This window comes from Triturus cristatus, chromosome 4_1 (assembly GCF_964204655.1).
Source record: "Triturus cristatus chromosome 4_1, aTriCri1.1, whole genome shotgun sequence".
Classification (NCBI taxonomy): Eukaryota; Metazoa; Chordata; class Amphibia; order Caudata; family Salamandridae; genus Triturus; species Triturus cristatus.
The window spans coordinates 490,521,305-490,544,128 of NC_140585.1; the positions used below are offsets into that span (position 1 = coordinate 490,521,305).

A 22,824-nucleotide genomic window follows, 5' to 3' on the forward strand; every position below is an offset into this window, starting at 1 on the left:
AAACACCACCCTTCCAACCACTGAAATATCTCCTCAGCAGTGACAACCTAGTGTGAAATGTAAGCAGAAGATTAAAGCGCCTCCCCCTTCCCAGGTGCACCATACCGTTCATCAACTTCCCGCAATAACTGTAAGTTTAAGACATAGCAGTTCTCAACCCCATACATGTATCAGCTCTCCTACCCACATACAATGATGGTTCAAAGGATATATGAGGGTTGCAAGAACCCGCAGGATCAAGAGGCAAAGCAAGTTCCAAACTTTGCATCAATACGCCTCAAATGGCTCCATCTTATTGTTTTATGGTATCTGAGTCAATTCCTACTTTGTCGACCTTTGTAACTGCTTATTGTATCATATTTAAGGATATAATCATGTTGAATAAATACATTTCCAAGATCCACAGTGAATTATTGTACCCTGGGAGCACTTTTGTTACTTCTAACTTTGTGGAAAATGTGTTTTTTGTATTTCCTATGATACAAATAATACATAACTAGATTAGTAAGAGTGACAGATGCCTGCAACGTGCAATTTATTCATCCTGTCTAATTCATGTGACTGCCTGTCATTCACAGCAACCTGGATCTCTGTCAGATCTCACAATAAGCAGTTGGGTTTGTGTTGCAGATGACACAGCGCAAACCACCTCAGACTATGACAGCACTCATGAAACCAACAACAGCGACAGTAGCGACATTGTACAGAACGATGATGAGCCTGATTCCACAAAAGACCCAGTTCAGATGCGAAAGGGATCGATCTGTCGGACGCACCGGCCGGAGAGCCTCATATTACACCCTTTAATACCACCAGAGGTAATTATATTTGTTGGTTTGAAAACATGTGTTGTCTTAGTATATTAGCATCAGGGATCTTAAACAGAATGTGGTATTTCAAAATGGATGCAACTGCACATCATTTCACATTGACCACATTACTCTGTTCGGATCGTCTCATTGTAGCCCCAAATGGCATGTTGTCTATGAAGAAGCATCACTGAGCATTGCATTGAGCAGAATCTAGTTTGGCAGCCTAACAGTACACATTAAGGGGAAGAGTTGGAGGCCAATATATTGTGTGACTTACTTTGGTTTTACTGAAGTACATTTAGTTGCTCTCAAAAATGTTTCATCATTCCCCCCCCATAAAATGCTCATTTGGGTGGAGCTGCATTGTTAACAAGAATCAGGTGACAGTAGTGCTCCAGCACACAAAGCTTCTGTAAATTAGAAATGTGACTTGAGTCTGGATATTCACAACAAAGGAAGTTATTTTTTTTTAGGCAGATGGTCTGTGGGTCTGCAATGGGGATCGAGTGCTGAAACAGGATTTCCTTTTTTAAAAGAAAAAAAAAGTAATGCTTCCCTCTCCATAGGAGGCTTCTCCATGGCATGGGTAGCTTATAATTGTTTTACTGTTCCTTACCATCAGGTTTCATCTCGCAGAAAGGAACAGTAAAAAATGATTAGATGTCCGCTCATCCAAATTGGGCGGGTGGCGATGTAGTCTTTCCTCTGACGGCTCTTACCAAAGGTCCACCCGCATTTAAATCAGACGAGCGGACCTTCATATTGACGGCATGTAGACTTCTCCGCAATGCATACCACCAATATATAAATCAGACCCTTAATCATAATTAAGTCAGTGGTAGGTCGCAAATGCACACAGAAAAAACGTCGTGATTTTGGGACTTGATTATTTGTGAGAGAAGACACATTTAATGGCATTTAAATAGACGAGGTTGACTTTGCCAGCCCACTGGGCAATACTAGTGGTAGACTTCAGGGCAGTGCTTAATATGTAAAATATTAAGTCCTGGTGCTCAAATTTTTGAAGGAGGCCACTCCCACTTTCCCCGGCTCTGCCCTCGTCCTCTATTGGCTCCACCCACATCCTCAACTGGCCCTGCTGAAAGCCAGATTTAATACCCAATCTGAATTTCAGCAAGGAAGCCTTCCTCAAATAAGGTTTTGATAGGAGCTTCCCCTACCCCATGACCATTTTTAAAAAGATTTAAACAAACGTGCATTTAAAGCACAAGTTTGGAACAAATTGGCTAAAGTGACAATGGCATCACTGATGTGTTAGGATTGTAAAAAATCCAAGCATCACACAAAGGACAAGCATAGCAAATTAGCCTTGCTCATTCCGGCGGAGGTGGCGAGGGTGTGGTAATATAAGCAGTGGAGCTTTTTGGAAACCACTGTTGCAAACATATTACTAAAGCATTCTGTAGCAGTGCTCTGTCAATTACTGACAGCACATTTCCATTGAAATTGCCAAAAAATGCCACTGACTTGCAGTTTTACTGATAAAACTATGTGCCAGTCAAACGATTATGAGTGGAAATTGGGCTTCAGACAATATCTACAATTTGCACATCACCAAGTAAGGTGTCTTTTTTAATTTTGCTCCAAATAAAATCATTGTTTTCATCACACTTCAGAATTACAAAATAATGTGCTTCACTTCTTTAAATGCTGATATACTTTTGAAATATGTATGCAGCTTCTTTACAGATAGTTCGTTTTACAAAAGCACACTAACTTTACAGTCCCAGAAAGAATAAACAGCACTTTGTCAGATAACATAGCCTACCATTTCACCTATCTTTGAATGCACAGAAAATGTGACAAGATGAAAAGAAAAAACGTTAAAGCATTAGTTTGGCCACTCCCCATTTGAACTCTACCCTGATTAATTTGGGGCTGCTGCAGCAGCATCCACACGCCTATTTCCAACACCTATGACCCAGGCCATAACGCATGGAAATGGCACACACTAAGTTTGGACAATGCAAACTTAGCAGGTTATAACCACCACCACCAGTCCGCTCTGCCTGTGCTGCCCTCTACCCTCATGGCTCAACGACACAGGAGAAAGCCCCACACAGTCTTGATCTAAAACTCGAGGTCACTGCCTTGGAACAGAAGCACCCAGGGAGCCTTTTGCACGTGTGCAAGGCAAGGGGTAGCCAGCGAGGGATTACATATCAGAAGGGAGGGGCTCCTGTGTATTGCAGAGAGGAACTACTGGGGAGTCCAGGTACGCATTTGCATATTATTTAATGCTTATGCTCTGTGCCGCACACAGCATAAGCATCAAATAATATGCAACTGCGTGCCATGGTGGTGACGAGGGCAAAGGCCACGGGCACAAGGCAGACTAACCACACTAGGGCAGTCAATTTTGCAGCGCTTCAGGCTACCAGGTCCTGGGGATGGGGTGATGTCTGTTTTAAAAAGGAAAAAAAAGCCGTGCAAGGTCAGCACGTGCTTGCTGCTGGCACCGGCTCTGAGGGAGAAGGGGAGGCTGGCAGCATCATGGGCTTGGGGCAGACTGTAGACAGTCACAGTAGCCTTCTTATTTTATTACTGTGGGCCGATTTTGCTAAAACAAGTTGGCCTCCAGTAACAAAGCCAACCTCCTGTTTCAGAAACGACCCCATCCCTTCCATCCTCCCAGGGTTCTGCCCAGTATGCAAGTGTGATTGCTTGTCTGTCACAAGTTACAATATCGGCAACCTCACTAGACGTGCTCACTGGTGCAAGACCTCCCAGGCACCTTCCCTCTGCGCTACTGGTTCCTTCCTTCTGAACTCTGCATCCAGACGTGGCACACTCCAAATAAATCAACTTCTTTATCAACAGTCTAAACCAGCCCCTGCAATCAGGGGACAGCTGTTGGCTGAATATTTACAAGGGCTGTGCCACGACCGCTCACTTCTGCACTCAAAACGATTTTTAAGACAGCAAAACAACTGTCCAGGCAATTTGCAAAATGTGTAAACTGCCGATCTTAAAGCTTGGGACACAATATCATAAAATGAGAATCTCTAGAGTCTGCTGGTTAGGTGTCATATAAATGTATAGATTGGTAGTAATACTAACAAATTAATTCCTACAGACTTAACTCTCAGTAGCAATTTACCTGCCTCCCACCCGATCACAAATTGGTCTCTGATTCAATTTATAGAGACGCACATACAAAATTAAACGAACTGTTTTGCAGGGTCACACAGTAGGAAAGAGTTAAGTCACTATCGTAAGATGAAAACCTCATACAAATGTGTTGTGATAAAAAGCGTGCACATTAATCCACTGAGCTATCCACTCTATATTAACGTGATGTAATGTTTCTCTGCAATACTTGGTTTAGAACATTAGAAGCCAAAACAAGCATATAAAAAAATATTCCAAAGTAGAGCCCAGAAGTGAGGATCAGTTCGAGGGCCGTCTCTAGAGCAGGATAAAAGTAGTTATCTCCGAGGAAATCACCCAGATTTCACCTTAGCAGCTTTGAATGGCGGGGCATCATTCCCAGTAGGAGCAAGTTGGGTACAAATAAAACTACTCTTCTCACACCTCGTTCCTCTCCCGCCCCCTGCTTATGGCGAACCCAGTACCAATGACATGCTCCTAACATTTCGTGTGAGAGGCTCTGTTATAGCAAGTAGCCCTGACCAGAGTGCATTTTAATAGCTATACATATTAAACACAGGACTGTTTGGAATGTAACCTTTGGCAAATAAATGTGCATCTGTCACTTTCAACAAGTTTACTGGACTGTGTGGTGTGCAGAGGGAATCTCCAATGTGAGGCAAGAGTTCTGTGGAAAGGGCGACGGTGATTTCTGTGGCCTTATCTCACATCATCAATTTTCACTTCGTCTAACAATAGCCAATGCGCGTTTTTTTACAATTAGACTGATGCCTACTTCGAGGGCCAGAAAAGGCACCTGCCGTTATTTCGGAATCAGATTACAAAAGCTTTTCTTTCCTGCTCGCGTTTGGGTACAATTGAAATGAAACTTTAAACTTTAAGGCTGTATTACTGCAGTAATCCCGCTCGACAACGTGGGGTGATATGTGAAAGAAACATAGACAGCGATTTTTCGAGCGTTTCATTTCTCTCGGAATAGGCCTAGGGCCTCACGCCAGTCAAACTACAGTGGAGGACTTCATCTGACTGGCATGAAATTGTGCTGGCCGGCAAGCTCAAGAAAAAGCAGCATTACTTACCGCTTTTATTGATCTGATTCCGAGGCCTGAACTGCATGGGACGCTGCTGCTTGCTTCAAATTGTATGACTGAATGGTGCCGGTGCGTGGTGCGTGGATACGTGTGTGCGTCATGACAAGGCGGGCAAAGTTTAATTTTTTATAAGCTATGCTTACGCTGTAGCTGCTGCACGCAGGACAAAATCCAGTCCACTCAGTGGCCCACCCACCGCAACACTGACTGAAGTAATGGATTTATTGAACTGTGTGAAATATCGACTGGCTCTTCACCGGAGACTGCATGAAGTGCCGATAATTATTTGACACACGCTGAAAAAGCTGAGTTGGCGGACTTGGCGCTCAGGTATGTCTAGACCCGGCCCTGATGAATAAGTGCCGGTGCTAAGCACCGGAAAGCACCGGCACAAATTAAGCACTGCTTCAGGGGCTAGTTTCATTATACACAAGATTACCTCCCTTGCAATGAGTGCAAGTAGTTGCTTGTCCTCGAAGTATGATCAAGTGCCTGCTGTGTGTTCATACTATACCAGGGAATTCTTTTATTGACTTAGGAATCCAGCACAACACTAAGGGAATGCACCATTAACCTCCTACATTCTTTCTATAACGATCAACACTTTCATGCAAACTCAGATTTGCTCATGTACATGAGTAAATTCATATGTAATGAATGGTGTTGTGAAATTGAGCATGCACGTAAATTTCCATAAGACAAATGCTATAACTAATAATTATTTTTGTGAAATATTGACCATTTTACCCAATCTTCTTTGCTGCAGGAAAAGCCAATTCTCGCTCCAGAGCCTCTTGTTATGGATGGTTTGGACTCTATCATGAAGGAACTAAACAATTGGAACTTTCCAATCTTTGATTTAGTGGAAAAAACGGGACAGAAATGTGGTCGCATTCTCAGTCAGGTAAGTAGAGGCTAACTGAACTCACTGACGGAATGGCAGATGATATCAGGTACAACATGGGCTCTCGCTATGCTATCCAGACAGTTCTACTGCCATACACAGAAGCATATCCAATGGTTGCCTCATCTACAATGTTTTGAAATCGGCTACCCCTTACAGTCAATGTAAGAAGTTTGAAGTTTTCATGCTAATCTTGTGCCCTGCTTCTGCTTCAGTTCCCATTAGGGGGCCATATCTTCATAGTCTGCGCTGAGCTGCGCTCCTGTTTTTATGTGCCTTTGGTGTGTAGAGTGAATTAATTTAACCCAATGTTTCTTGCACTTAGAGCATTCGTTTGGACAGCACAGATCAGAAACAGAAAGAGGCAAACCCTGCTCATGGTTTCTGAGATGTAATCTGGCTCTTACTCCATGAAATATTGGATTAAATGAATTCCCTCTACAAACTGCAGACACATAAAAACAGGCGCTCAGCTCTGCGCTGAGCTAGCAGAGCAATCGATGTTTTGTCGCATAGTGGCCTGTTCTGTTTTAATTGTTTTATGTTACTTTGTGTATGTTAGTAATATATATGTTGCTGTTGACTTCACATATATCAGCCAATGCAGCTGCCTAAAACAGCACATACCTTGAAAGTTCCTGTGACAAGCAACCATTTACCACTGTCTAAAGTGGCAAAATAGTGCTGCTCCAGCCCTTCAACTAAAGACAACAGTCTGCCTAAAACTGTTGCAGAAACCTTGAGTCTTAACTCAGCAGCCCCAGTGCTCACTGAGTGTGGTACGGCCGTGCCTTTATCCATTTCATGGATTATTCAATTTGCGTTGCTGTTTGAAAATGCTTTTATGAAACTTGTCTTTGTTTCCACAAGCAGGGAAGGACATCTTTGGCCGTAGCAGGTCGAGTGTTTATTTATAGAAAGGAAGTCTAGAGAAGGGGAGTGAAGCAAGGAAAGAATTCATAATAGTACCAGGAACTTCGTGATGTTACTGTCGTTTTCCAGAAGTCATTTAAAGGACAGCACTTTCTCTTTCGTGCACTGCCAAGTACATCTAACACAGCACCTCCGGGAGAACCGGCGAGGTCAGGCCCTAAAAGGCTTTTAAGAAATCGCGTTGCCGAATCCAGCTGCGGGGTGCTGGGAAGTTCCAGTTCGCAGGGCATGCTGTGTTGGGCTGCAGAGAGCTACACGTTCTCAGCCACCAGACACGAACGTGATTAAACTCCCTGTGACAGCAGCCGGCTACGTAAGGCTGTCGGGCAGCGTTGGCATGTGTCTCAAAGCGTACAACCTGATCGACTCTTTACAGTGAACCCCGTTCAGAGAGAGCGGGTCTGTAAAAAGACACATGTAAAGAAGCACGCATGCACATCTCCCCCCTGGAAGCAGCCTCCCAGGTGATGTACAGTAGGATTGTGCAGCTGTTAAGCCTCAACAAATGACCGCATTTGGAAGGACATTTTTCTTGCATTAGAAAATAGAATACATACAAACTAGAAAGTTTTATTCGGAATTAATATTTACGCAAAACAAAGCAGAGCATCAATTGCGAAATGGTTTAATGCAAAATGCAATGACCAAATGCGCAAGCGATTTGTTATAACATGGGGAATGTAAAGCGTTGTACTCCGTCACATACATTATTATGCCCCAGAACCAATTGCACTTTTAAATGTTGGGCCATCAACCGGTAGGTACAATGCAACGATGTCTCATCTTGTTACACTCCAGTGACCGCTCTCCTCCAGCTTTGTATGCCCCGACCGCATTTCTAAAACCTACTGCAAGGAATATTTGGTACCTGTCGTCTTCGGAGTAAACGTTTCTCTTGAAAGGCCAGTCCACACTGAACATGTGTGCTATGCCAGGAAATCCAGTCCATTTGTCTGGCGTGGAGAAACTAGAGTTCTTTGCATGTGAGGTTTTCTAAGTATGTCGTCACATTCACTATAAATGGAAGGCATCGACACGGATAGGAAAGGTATGCTCATTTTTGAAGATTTACCCCAACGCATGGGTGCGCATTTGCAAATTTCCTGACTTTTCAAAAGTTTCCAAAAGTACACCTTGGATCGGATCGTGATTTCCAAATTGTGTAAATTAGAAGGGAGTTTTGCACATATATAATAATAACATTTATATTCTCAGTTCTGGCAGTATTTCTGAGCCGGATCTGGGATCCGGCAGAGCCTGTCAAATATGCTGAATTTATGTTGGTGTAATTTTCCGACACCCGGACAAAATTCAGCAGCCCATGCGTGTTGTCTGTTTGGAGCAGCGATGTGCAGACGGCTTTCTTATTTTCGCTTGCAGCTGGGTATTAAACCAAGGTCTGGTTTAAAGGGTCATCATCCCTTCTGTTGTTCAAATAGCGTCCTGGCTGGGAGCCGTCTGAAGCCTAACACCTAGGCGCCAGTGCGCTGGAAGGGAACTAAAGCAGGTAACTTATCACTTAACAGGTACTTCAGAGAATTTTTTATTTGGAGGCAGGTTTTTGACTTTGTTCAAACTTCCCTGTGCAAAAGATGTGCATGCACATTTATCAGTGCGAGTTATATCCCTCTTTATCATTACACAAATAAAGATTTAAATGACACAAATTTATTTTTCATTTATTATTTAAAGCACTACAAATCCTAGTGTAGTTTGTTATAACACTTTACATCATGCAGAAAGAGACACATTATACAAGTGTGTACAGGGAATGTTTGAAAGGACAATGAGGGTTATAAGGTGCGGGAGTCACGTATCACCATACTTGTTGATATTATATGTGAAGAGTACAAGGTATTACTACCCAAAGAAACACTTCTTTGCAAACTTAGAGTAGCAGATACATTGGGGAAAACATTAAGGATCTAAATCCATGACCTGCAGTTTGCATGGAGCTTCTTAATGTCGGTTCATAGTTCAGTGTGCTATATTAAGATGGCAACTTATGAACTGGAAGTGACTAAAGGATCTCTGGGTCAAAAACAGTAACCCACTGGCCTTACCCAGCTACATAAAATACAAGTCTGTGATTTGTATACTAAACAATGTGCTTTGCAGCATGCACATTCACCCTCTATGCTACTTTGTGCATGAAAACTGTGACTGGACAAACAAAGAACTCTTCTGAAACTGCATTAACCTCCAGAATGATCTTAATTGTTTTTATCATCTGCTAAAAATTGCAGGACACAACGATCTCTTCAGCAGCAGGTGTCTTAACCCTGTAAGATATTTTAAATGCAGCCTCTTTGTGACCAATTTAGTAAGCTAGAACAGATTTCCTATCATATTTATCCTTGTTCCTTATTTCTAGCAGCAGACTTTAACAAAAATGTATATATAATTGACTGACAGACTATGCTTTTAATGACTCCACCTCTTATGACTCAACCCTCTTTTCTCTGACGCCTCCTGATCCCATATTTATGGGTTCCCGGAGTGATTTTTTTCAAATCTCAGCAACATTGTTGAGACTGGAGAGAAATCTTTCAGTTTTCATAGGCCTGAGCCAAAGTGGATTTGTGGGAGGAGACATAACTTGTGATGCGCTACAACCTTAACATAAAGGTGAATAGAAAGTAACACACAAAGAAGGCATATGATCGAGTGGATTGACTAGTTTTGGAAGGGGTGACGGCTAAGGTGGATATGGTCCCCAGTTTAAGAATGGTGATTGCAAACCTCAAAATTCTCAATGCAAGGATATCCCTTGATGGAAGGCTATTGAGGTCAATAGCCTGGGAAGGTGAACTTGTCAGGGATGTCCCTTTTCGCTGCTCCTTTTTGCCTTGAGCATAGAATATCTGTCTTCTAAAACTAGAGAGGCAAGGGATATCACAGGGGTTAAATTTGGCAAGGATGAGCATAGAATCATGCTGTTTTCCGATGATGTCCCATTAACACTGGGTTCCCAAGAAACCTCACTGCCAGCAGGAATACAAAAAATTGAATATTTGAGAAGCTGACAGAATATGAGGCTAACTTTGATAATTTGCAGATGTTGAATCTTACACTGGTGCTAGAGAGGGCGATAAAGATGGAAAATAAATATGTTGTAATCTTAAGTTGTAATATATCAATGGTGGGAGGGAAAAAGAAGCAGAGGTCCATTCGGCTTCCAGAAGTTAGTATAACGATATCAAGGTGGGGGAATGGACCACTTGTCCTGTGTACCAGGGTCTTTCAATTTGCGTGGTTGGGCATCCTTAAAAAACCCTCATATACGTACACTGGCGTTGGGCGGTATATCTTGATTCTCCGCCGTAGTGTATCGTGATAGCATGATCATTGGGCTTTTTATTGTCCAAATGCTAACCTCCCCATGGAGGAAGACCAACTGGTGGTACAGTAGTGGTCAGGAATAATGGAACGAGGGCGTGCTCGTGCTCTGTGAACTGTGATGTTAAAATTCCTAAAGCCAAGTCCCGTGTCCTTTATTCTTGGGGTTCTTGACAAAGGGAAATTAAAAATAGTGTCCGTGCATATGAATAAACTTGATTATTAGTTTGATGCACTGGTATGTATCTAGTGTTATCTGGTCAACATGTTTCAGCCCCATGCAAGGTCTAGAGGCTTTCGTCAGGACCGGAAGGTGAGATGGAGGGCTTAATTGGGCTCTCCAATATTTTCTGTGGGTGGGGAGTAGTACTCACCACCATCGATTTAAGGAAAACAGACCGTTTCTATCCGTTCCTTTCAAAGCAAGTTGGACATCTTCATTCAGGGTGTCAGTCAGTTAGGTGAGCGCCAATTGCGGCTACTCTGGCAGAATAGCTTGTTCTGACTCTGACGTTCCCCTGGATTAACGTGCTCCCGGTTGGGCTCGTTTTTCAAAGACCGGTTCTATTGAAATTGAAGTAGGACTAGTCGGTTGTAATCTTAAGTTGGCATGTCACAAGACATGCGTCCTGTTACTTTAAGTATGGAATGCTTTTACTATTCTGATGTTGCTATGCTCAATGACACAACTATGTTCTGGAGCGTTACCACTGTAAGCTGATCTTTGGTGGGATTGCCAACACTTCTCTGTGCTTCTAATAAAGTATCCTTCTTGATGATCTCTGGTGTGGAAGGCATTACTTTACAACAATTGGCGACGATTTAGCTACACCCAGAGGAATGAGGGAAGAAGAAGGGAAGGAAAAGTGAACCAGGGGAAGCACAGAGTGAACCGTGAATTCATTGGCAAAGGAGAATCCACAATTGCGTGCAAGAGATCGTGAGGACCTAAGGTGTGTGAATTGGAAACACTGGGATTGCCTGAGATTGCCCAAACCTGGATGTTGTATTCTACAACCTTTGAACATCAAGAAAAACTTTGATGAAAGCGGATATATCGGCAATATTAACCGCAACATTGAGTATCCAACGATGAAGCACTGAAGTATTTACGTTTATTTTGGTGTGAGGTGGAAGGTGGACTGGATTTGAAACGTTACCCGTGTCAAGAGCGGTGCACAAACGGTGAGCATCTAAATTAAAAAAAAAAACACTGTGAGCGTGCACCTTACCGTTTGTGTTCGCAACGCGAGGACATCTCGACGCGCGTGAAGCACTTTTGAACGACGCCACCTGAAGTTCCGGAGATGGGATAATGCGTGATCTGGTTTGACGTCTTCATGCGAGCGTCGAGGGCACTGCGTCACTAAAGGATCTGCATCATCACGTTCACACGCCTTCTTCCGGCATCTGCGCGTACCCTTTGTTTTGCGTGTACTTTGGTTGCCAAGGGAACATAGGGAAACCAAGGATCGAACGCGAAGGATTGAAGGAGAAGAAGAAGGAAGGGATATTCTTCATTGACCGGTACATTTCTCGACGAACGGAGCATAATATATATGCGCTGACAAGGAAGAAGGAATTATCCTTCAGTGACACACGTATCCAGTTAGTTAGTGAGTTAGTATAGGCAGGTTGGGTTATAAAAAAAAAAAAAAATAATAATAATAATAATAACGTTTATTTTCAGAGACACACAAAAAAAATATTCTGAGTGCTTGGACTTTGGGCAAATTATTGTGAGACTAGTTTGCTGATACATATATATGCTTACATATAGATATTGTGGGGGTGATTAAACACATTGCTGGATGTATAGGAGTACATAGGTGGCTATATAGGTTTTGCACTAATAGGAAACTATTCATTTGAATACTATATTGTACCAGGCCACTAAACTAAACCAATTACACCGTGTGGTAATCCTAGACAATGGATGGGAGCACTGTGATACCACCACCATTGTTCTTGCAGCAACCAGGTGACCCTCCAGTAGAATGGGATGAATGGATTGAAATTTTTGAAAATTATATTATAGCACTAGATGGTAAGAATTTTAATGCCGAAAGGAAAAAAGCGTTATTATTAAGCACCTTGGGAAAAGAGGGACATCATGCCTTTAGATTTCTACCTGTTGGCACAGACAATGATGGTAGAGTGATAACGAATGTTTACAATGAGGCTAAAGAAAGATTAAGAAAACAGTATGCTAAGGAAATAAATATTGTAATGTGTAGACATAAGTTTTATACTCAACCCCAAAGGTGCGATGAGACTATTGATCATTTTGTCACACGTTTACGTGAATTATCCCTTAAGTGCCAATTTGGTGCAATGAGGGATGAGATGATTAGGGAGCAGCTTATTGTGCAATGTTGCAACAAAAAAATGCAAGAGAGATTGTGGGCAGCAAAAAATCCAACGCTAGGAAATGCCATTGATATAGCTAAGGTTGTTGAACAGTCGGAGACATGTATGAAAGAAATGGAAAAAAAAGGGAGTACTACAAGTACAACGAATGTGATACAAGAAGATGTGGCTGCAGTAGGCAGTAACAAGAACAATGAGACTAGTGGGAAGAAGGTAATAACCATGAAAAAGATTGCTGAAGGGAATTCAGATTATAATAAAGTGCATGAAAAAATGTGCACCAGGTGTGGAAGCACATACCACATGGCTGATTACAAGAGGTGCTATGCCCTTGACAAAGTGTGTAAAAAATGTGGACGCAAAGGCCATTTCTACAAAATGTGTAAAACTAACAGTAGACCTAAGGTAGCAGTTGTACAAAATAGTAGTGAAAATGTTGTGACAACTTGTGTAGAGAAAGGTTTGAATAAGATATTATGCGTTGAGGAGGATGACGTAACAATGGCGTTGGGAAGAAGGTTAAGACCCAAAGCAATATTTCAGATAAGTGGGAAAGACACTGAACTAATGGTGGATTCGGGGTCTTTCTGGACAATTATCCCTCAAGTTATTTTTGAGGAAAATTGGCCAGAGGTGACGTTACTTCCTAAAGATATAAATCCAGGATAGTATCAAGGAGAAAGCATAGATATTGTGGGGTACATGTTCACGGACATAGTTTTTCAGGGAAGGTGCGTGAAAGGCAAAGTGTATGTAGCACGTAGTGGTCCACCAATTCTAGGTTGGGCACACCAGTATGACCTACATATCATTCTAAACCCCAGAGCGAAACAACAGGTAATGATGGTGGATGAGATCACAACTGACACGATTGTGGAAAGTATGACAAATATTTTTTCGGAAGGGATTGGTGAACTCAAAGGGTACGTTCATAAGATAGTACTCAAGCCAGATGCAATTCCCATTCAACACAGAGTGAGAAAAGTTCCGATGATAGCCAGACAAGAAGTTAAACGCATGCTGGATGAAATGATTGAGCAAGGCATTATAGAACAAATTGAGACATCTAGGTGGGTTACACCAGTTGTGATCACGAGCAAACCTGATGGTAGTTACAGGTTCTGTGTGGACTTGCGCACCTTAAATCAGAATATTGTAGTAGATACGTTTCCACTACCTAATATAAATTAATTGATATTGCCCATGAAAGGAGGCAGGTATTTTTCTAAATTGGATTTAAGAAGTGCATACCATCAAATAAAATTGCATGAGGAGTCCAAACCGTTAACGGCGTTCATGACTACTGAAGGAATATTCCAGTTTACTAGGATGCCGTTTGGTTTGGCGTCCGCAGCTGGGGTGTTCCAGAGGATGATGGGTTCAGTATTGAAAGGTACAAAGAATGTGGTTTACTTTCAGGATGATGTGCTGGTGTTTGGAGATACAAAAGAACATCATAATTTAGTGCTGAAGGAAGTTTTGGATAAAATGGACAAGGCAGGCTTGACTTTAAAGAAAGAAAAATGCAAATTTGCAGTGGAAGAGGTAGAGTATTTAGGATATACATTATCAGCTAGTGGGATTAAGCCTAAGAGAGATTTGTTGGAGGCTATAAAGAAAGCTCCCGCTCCGTCAGATAAAGACCAACTCAGATCTTTCCTGGGTCTTATAGAGTATTACGCAAAATTTGTACATGATTTTGCGGGGAAAACAGAGGTCATTAAAGCTCTTCTGAGGAAAGGACACAAGTTTGTGTGGTCCAATGACCAACAACTAGCTTTTGAGGTGATAAAGAAAGAAATTTGTGATGCAAAGATTCTAACTCCGTTTGATACCAAGTTGAGGTCGATTTTAACAGTGGATGCTAGTGCGGTAGGGATTGGTGCAGTCTTGGCGCAGGTTCATGGGTCGGAAAAAAAAACGGTTGCCTTTGCCTCAAGGTCTCTTACTAACTCGGAGAGAAACTATTCGGTAATAGAAAAGGAAGCCTTAGCTGCAGCGTGGGGTGCTGAGTATTTTAGAATGTATTTGTGGGGTTTTCAGTTCACATTGGAGACGGACCATAAACCACTCATTAAGATTTTGTCTCCTGGTGGTGCGAATAAAGGGTCTGCAAGGTTAGCTAGATTAGCTGCTCGTTTACAAGAGTACTTATACAGAACTGAGTACATTGCTGGATGGAGAAATTGCCAAGCGGATGGGTTATCAAGGTTACCTGTACCTTGGGATGAAGTGGACAAGTCAAATGTTGAGTCCTTTCAATGTGAGGGTGCTGTAGCAACTATTGTTGAAATGGTGGAGTGGACCAATGGTGCCATTGATAAGAAATGATGGAATGTCAGCATGGCCAATGATGAAAGTTTAAGAATGGTGAGAGATCTAATAGTGAAAGGGGGTAGAAGGGAGAGTACACTTCCTATTCCTGTATGACCTTTTTTGAAAGTACTTGAGGACTTGTCTATACTTGATAGTGAGGCTAATATTATAATGAAGGAAGACAAAATTATTCCCCCGTCAGACATGAGATTTGTGTTATTTAAACTTGTTCATGAGGGTCACATGGGTCAGTCTCTGACAAAGAAGAGGCTAAGGGAACACTTTTTGTGGCCTGTGAAGGACAAAGAGATTTCCGATTGGGTTGAGTAATGTGCAGAGTGTTTTGAGAGTGAAAAAAGATTGAAAGTGGGTAACCAATTGAACTTGGGCAAGATTGTAGATCCTGAGTTACCGTGGCACACGGTTTGTTTGGATTTTATTGGTCCATTTTCTAACATGAACTACAATTTAAAGTTTGTGTTAGTCATGGTGGATGTCACATCAAAGTGGCTGTTGGTAAGGTTTGTTAAGAAAATAACTACAAAAAGTACTATTAAGATTTTAAGTCAGATTTTTAGGGAAGAAGGTTACCCTGTTAAATTGGTTACTGATAATGGTACTCAACTAATTTCAACGGAAATGACTTCATTTTTGGAATCTTGTGGGATTGTGCACGTTAGAACATCTCTGTACAACCCACAGGGAAATGGTATTGTTGAGAGGGCTAATCGTATGATAAAAGGGGTGATACAGTTGGCTTTGGCAAGTAGAAGGGATGTGGAAAAAATGGTTGATGATTTAGTATGGGCATACCGCACGAGAGAAAATACAGTTTCTGGGAAAATACCATTTGTTGTTATGAGAGGGCGTACTGCCAGTACCAAATTAATTCCTGCATGGATGAAGGAGTGTTTGGGTTTAGCTAGCCTTGGAGGTGACAATAAAGGGGCAGGCAAAGATCTTACACATAAAATGAACATAGAACCTAATGACTGGGTGAAGGTTAAACCTGGGCGCATCAGTGCTGGATTTACCAAGTTCCGTGGACCATATAAAGTGAAATTTGTTCATAATAGACATATTACGCTTTATAATGGTGAAAATTGGAATTTGAGAAGGGTGGCACTTTACAAGAAATGCAAGTCAGGAGATGGGACCACTAGTAGTAATGAGGATGGGGGATTTAATCCTCACTTTCTTATGAGTGATGGGGAAGCTAGTAGAAGGATTTCTGACACTACACCCAGTGACTGTGGTGATAATAGTACTAGAACTAGGCCTGAAAGGTCAAGATGTCCTTCAAGGTATTTACAAGATTACGTGTGTGGGGATTCATGAATCTGTGTTAGGTTTGAAGATGGTGAAGTGTTTATAATGTTATTAAGGTTAGTGGTTATATAATTTTGTGTAATTTTGATCTTATTTTACTTAGTTTGTATTTTAATATTTTCTTCTCTTTTCTTTGTGTGAAGGAAGGAGGATGTGTTGTAATCTTAAGTTGGCATGTCACAAGACATGCATCCTGTTACTTTAAGTATGGAATGCTTGTACTATTCTGATGTTGCTATGCTCAATGACACAACTATGTTCTGGAGCGTTACCACTGTAAGCTGATCTTTCGTGGGATTGCCAACGCTTCTCTGTGCTTCTAATAAAGTATCCTTCTTGATGATCTCTGGTGTGGAAGGCATTACTTTACAACAAAATATCCATTTAAATGGTCGAGGAAACAGATCACATATTCTGGAGTTAAGATTATACCTTCAATACAGGGGCTATTTGGAGCAAACTGTCCATCGGTGGCAGATGCTGTTTCAAAAGACCTACATAGGTGGTTACCATATGTTGTATCCTAGATAGGGAGTCTAAATGTGATAAGGATAAAAATCCTACCATGCTTTTTATATTTATTTCAGGCACTCCCGATTCCCTTAGAACACACCTTTCAGACACAGGTACAAATAACAAAATATATCAGTTATCCGATTATTTCTCCTCCAGAATAATCAAGCAGCACACCAAAGAATTCTTTACAAACGGGTCTCCTTTATTACAACGAGACACTTGTCAACGCGTTTCGATAGCTTCACGCTACCTTGCTCACGACCTAATACAAAATAACAAAATATATATGAAGAGTGGCTCGACCCAGAGTTGCAACCTATTTGCTGCAGTAAAAAAAGGTGAAAGGGGGACTGGACTGGCTCTCCTGAACCTATAATTATACAATAAGGCAGCCCACTGTGATCTATAACTGAATGGTGACAGTTTTCTTCTAACAATGCATGATTCATATAAATCATGTAGTTACAAAACAGCCCCTAAGGGATCTTATCTGTCTGAAGAAACATCAACAGCCTCTTTACGTATAGTTAAACAACCCAACTGCATTTACACTCACCATACGTGTGCCACTAGACTGAGGCTTACCATGTTCCACTCCCCATACCTCCCAGTCCACCTCAACAACTGGTGCTCATGTAAAGCGCTCTGATACCTGATATCTTCGAGTTTGCGCTATATAAAACACAAAACAAAAAAGAAAAACTTTTTACCAGCAGCTATAGATGGTTCCTTTCATAAATGGAGAGATGGGGGATGTAGATTTATTTCATATCTGTTCAAAGACGGAGAAGATAAATCACCCAATCAATACAAAGTCGTATTTCCTGTGGATGAAAAAGAAAAGCTACACTATGCTTGCATGAATATCTTTCGTTAGATTTTCCCAGTTTCTCTACACAGCTCTTTTTCCCCATTTCTGCACATGTGACCTTTGAACCCATTCCTCTCCTTCCTGGAAGGCTACATATATCTGTGAGATTACCCATTTGGATCTCCCTAGTTTAAGGATCGGAGTATCAAATGTTGTCTTTTCTCAAATTCCCTCTGATTTATTTCATTTTTTTAAGGTTTTTTTGCAGTTGTATATAGAGCAAACTTGACCCGAAGTTTTTGGAGCGCTTTACATGACCACCAGTTACATTACACAAGGACACATTCATTTTTATAAGGCGCGGAGAGATTAAGGGCCTGATTATGAGTTTGGCGGTGTGGGAGTGGGGAATCATGCCTGCCGCAGGACATAAAGGAGCATTCCCAATTGCATGCTCAAAGAATGGCAAGATACAAGCCCTAATTGTGAGAGGTGTATGAGGTGGCAATTACTTTTTTCAGTCTATTTGGCAATATCTGTGCAAGAAGTTTTAGGTGTGCATTTATCAATAATACCACTGCATAGCTAGCTCACTGCAGTGGAGTGGGTGCTTATCAGGTTAAGGGATCTGCAATACTCTTAATACCATTTCAAAGAAAGATGTATGTCATTGTTATTAGCTGCGACTTCGAAAAACCTGCAGAGCAATGGGATCAATTTGTAGAACTCTACTGGGAACCCATCCTTCTTTGGGACTACCTGTAGACATATCATTTGATTTACTAGTTTCATCTCCTGTAATAGCCCCTTTAGATGATGTCTTAGTTCTTCCGGCAGAGTAGGTATTACTAGGCCTGACAATGAATCTGTCTCTTTGACAGTAGTATCAGCCTGACTGGAATCGTGAAGATCACCATAAAACAGAATGAATTACTGGATTTATGGTTTCATCAAAAGGTGACACATTTTACTCAAAAGCATAAGAATAGCATTTTTGGACCTCTGTTGGTGCTGTTCTGCTGCTAACAGCCTGCATGCCTTCTCCCCCTGCTCATAGTGTCATTGTTTCAGGTGCCTCGGGGCATATTCTGACTGTAACTCAAGAATGGATTAAGATGATGTTTCCTGTGGAGGCATTTTCGCTATAGGAAGTTGTCAGCCTTCATAGCTCCATCTCCAGTTAAAGTTGGGATGTGTTTATCTTACTTCTGGCGAAAGCAGAGACCCTCATCAATTATTACCTGACAAAAATTTCCCAGCTGTCCATACTGTCTGCGCTAACATTACAGACCTCTTGTTGGTCTCAAGAAATATAGAAGAGGAGGGTAGGCAGTCTTTGTCATCTGGCAGTTTATAGTGCACTGCATTATTTATCGCGTATGTTAGGCGGTAATTAAAGCCAAGACTAACTGGAGTTCTTATAAGTCATTAAAGTAGACATATGTTCGAAGTGTTTAGGCAGACGGGGCTCCCAGCTGACGGGGTGCTGACATAAGAAAGTTATCGATAGGAAATCTAGTCCAGTAACTGCATGACATAAAAGTATAACCCTTTTCCCTAGAGTGGATCAGTCGCCATGGTTTAACTAAACCATGGTTAGGCACCACACCTCGCAGGAGGTTCCTGTCTAGGTTGTGTGTCTGGTCGAGTCTATCCGATTTAACTAAAATTGGGTCAATGGTCAAAATCCAGTCTACCCTCATCCATACTTCATTAGTTTTGTCAATGGCATGTAATGTCCTCAAAAGATTGGAATTTAAATCCCCTTTCTCGACCACTGCTTTGTAAACTGAACCTATTAGTAATGACAGCTTATAGACTAGGATTTTGGCAAAGACAAAGCCATCTATAGGGTCTGCCCAGGTTTTCCACACCTGGATTGGAAGGGTATTCCTGGTCAAAATTGGCACTCCCCCTTTCTTATATGCTGCTGACAAGCACGGTTGAGACACATTGCCCCACAGCTATAACCTTACTCTCCCAGTCCAGCTTCTGTTTTCACATTCTGTCAGGTAGAGGTGTGTTTACTGCAGGAAAAACTATATCCTTCCATTTGGAACCCAGAAAATAGATAATTGTTTATGCTTGTCATAATAGGTTAGCCCATTAAAATTGATAGAAAGGCATTTGGGAGTGGGGGAAACCCTGCGTATGTTCTCAAAGGAAAAGATGAGACATTATCAACAAAATGTAGGACCCTGGGATGTGTATCTCAGAAAACATGAAACTTCAGAGAGAGTTGCAATGGGGGAGTAACAATCTGCACTGCAGAGAATTGTGATAAACGGTATGTCCAGATGGGGAGGTGTGGTGTACTGTACTTGATGTTGGTAGTCTGATGGGAGAAACTGGCAGTTGTAAGGTGGGGAGGGCCAATTGGGCATGTGCCTGTGTGACCAAGATGGTAACGTGGAACTGTGGGTCCCAGGTAAGATCAACAAAGCAGAAATAAGCAGATCAAAAGGTCCAGTTGTGGCTCCTCCAATTTGTGACTCAGCAAGGCTTTACACGGGTGAGGCAAGGGGCAATTAGCCGAATAGCGCTGCTTGCCATATTATGCAAAGCAATGGCATTGTTGATCCAGTTCTGGGAAAAACAGAGGTCAGGAATGATAAGTAGTTCTGGACACACAAAAGGGCAAACCATCAGCAAATGAGTCATACAAAGAATATGTGGCTAAGTGGAAAACCCAGCAGTGTTGTCCTTGGGGTAGCTTTGCAACCAACAAATGGGCGGTGGCGCAGTAGTTATCAAAGACATAGTTAATGGACACTGTCAAGGCAGATGCATGGTCATCCTGTAGCAAAAAAAACAGTACTAACATGAATGGTGTGTCAGAGCGTACGGTGGGGGCCTCTGAAACTTACAGTCACATAGGAGAGATACAAACACAATCCAGACCATACCATTGCCCAATCAGCTTTCACATGAAAGTATTGCTGGCCTTCCCCTGCTGCAGCACAGGGCCAACGTCTTGGAAGTAGGTGAGTGCAGAGATACATCATTCTTTTTCAGTGGAGATCTAGATTTACCATTGATGTCTGGGCTTTATCTATTTTTATTCCCTCCGACATCCACTCATCTTCTAATCTGGCTTGACCTTACTTCGGGTGTGCCACAGTTTGAGAGGAAGATACCTCCATCGCTTAATCATCCAAAACCTCTACAGAGCCTCAAGGTCATCACATTCTCTGGTTTGACTATCAGTAGTAACTAGCATTTTGCAGGGTCTAGTAAGCCAAAGTGAATGTCCCTCTTCCTAAAGTGAGGTCTCAAAGCTAGGAAGCATTTCCACTTGGCGTTGTTGTCAGCAGAGAAATCACACATATGTAACATTCCATTGAGATGGGAGCCATTTTTCTTAGCTGCAATGAGGAACTGTTTGGCTGATGGTATCTAAAATTTCTGTAATCCGCCCCGTTCCATGACCTTTTGGTGTCCCACACCCTCACTCTGTGGGCTGTCTAGAATATAAAGGCTGGGCTAGCTCCAGAATTTCGGGGATTATGGTAACCAGGGACATGCACATTTCCTCCTTTTCCATTTTTGTAGGACCCCTAAGAAGCAGACATTGAGCCCCCTACTTCATCATCAAATAACTTTATTAGGTTTGTTTGTACAAAACCATCAAAATATACAAAAGGTAAAAACATTGTCAATTCCCAATTTAAAAATGTAAAAACAAGTACATTTTCAAGTAGCTGATTAAACAAGCATTTGCAATGCAACAGGTCTCGCATTAGGTTGAGTTAGAGTTATTGGATTAGTATATTTGTGTTTATTGGTGTTGTTTTGAGTTAGTTGGTATATAGTACATGAACTTATGCAGGTCAATTGTCGTTGTTCAATATTGTTTATTAGACCTTTTGTCATAGCATATAAACAGTGGCAGGAGAGAGTGCAGGTGAAAGGGAACAGAATACGGTACTGTGTCGAGACAAGAAAACCGAAGAAAAGAAAAGTAAATTCTATGTGGCAAAAAAGTAAACACGAAGGACTTAATAATGAAAAAAAGGGAGTGAGCAATCAGGTGCAGGCAAAGGTGGCTCGCGTGCATATGTTTAGGTGGCAGGAGAGAGTGCAGGGCAGAGGGACAAGCAGAAAGGGCAGGGCAAAGCAAGAACATGAGTATAGGTAGGAGAACAGAGTGCAGGGCAAAGTAAAAGGCAGGGTGAGGCAATAATAAGGGTAGGTGGCAAGACAGAGTGCAAGGCAGAGGGACAAGCACAGTGAGTGAAGAAAATGAGGCTAACTGTGAGGACAGAGTGCAGAGCCGAGGGAGAGGCACAGGGAGTGAAAAGCATGAAGCTAAGTGGTAGGACAGAGTGCAGGGCAGAGGGAGAGGGACGGTGAGAGAAACACATAAGGATAACTGTTAGGACAGAGTAGGGGGCAGAGGAAAGGCACGGCGAGGCAAGAACATGATATTAGGTGACAGGACTGATTGCGGGGCAGAGAGATAGGCATGGCGAGCGAAAAACATTAGGATAAGTGACAGGACAGAGTGCGGGGCAGAGTGAAAGTCAAGGTGAAGCAAGAATATGAGTCTAGGTAGGAGGACAGTACAAGGGGCAAAGTAAAAGGCACAGTAAGGCAATAACTCAAGGATAGGTGGCAGGATAGAGTGCGGGGCACCAGGCGGAAGCAAAGGTGGAATGCGTGCATATGATTAGGAGGCAGGATAAAGTGTGAGGCAGAGGGATAAGCAGGGTGAGTTTTTAACATGAGGATAAGTGTTAGAGTAGAGTGCGGGGCAGAGGGACAGGCACGAAGTTATACATTTGAGAATAACTGTTAGGATATAGTGCGGAGCAAATGAGAGTCACGATGAGGCAAGAACATGATATTAGGTGGCAGGACTGAGTGCGGGGCAGAGGGACAGGGACGGCTAGGCTGGAGGGGGGAGGGGGAGGCGAGTATGGAAGCAATGGGCGAACTGTCTTTTGAGTAGTGTTATAAATGTTCTTGGGAATTAGTGTGGAAAGTGCTGAAAAACGTGAGTAGCTTGTGCAAAGGGTGGATGAAATAATTAGTGTTTAACGGCAAAATGAAAGGTGCATTAACCTATTAGCATAAGGCTAGTGCTGCTGTGCAGGGTGAGGTCCACTGACAAAATGGTTATTCTAGCTTTGTGACTAGTATAAGATGGCTGTTGCTACAGTAATATAATGCATTGTAAGATTATTTGTTGTATTGTTTTGGCACTGATGTTAAACGTTTCAAAAGTTTTGTGGAAATGTCAAACAGGAAATGTAACTAGTAGATGCGCTA

General features: G+C 42.1%; 1 protein-coding gene across 3 annotated transcripts in view; it reads left to right on the top strand.

Moving 5' to 3' along the window:
* The window catches only part of PDE3A (phosphodiesterase 3A), a 1,085,163-nt gene that overhangs the window by 905,918 nt on the left and 156,421 nt on the right, over positions 1-22,824 (top strand). For all 3 annotated transcript variants that reach the window (XM_085652713.1, XM_085652714.1, XM_085652715.1), the window contains 2 exons: positions 631-818; positions 5,802-5,939. In XM_085652713.1, the coding sequence (XP_085508839.1) occupies positions 631-818; positions 5,802-5,939 (326 nt within the window). The remainder of the gene's footprint in view (positions 1-630; positions 819-5,801; positions 5,940-22,824) is intronic.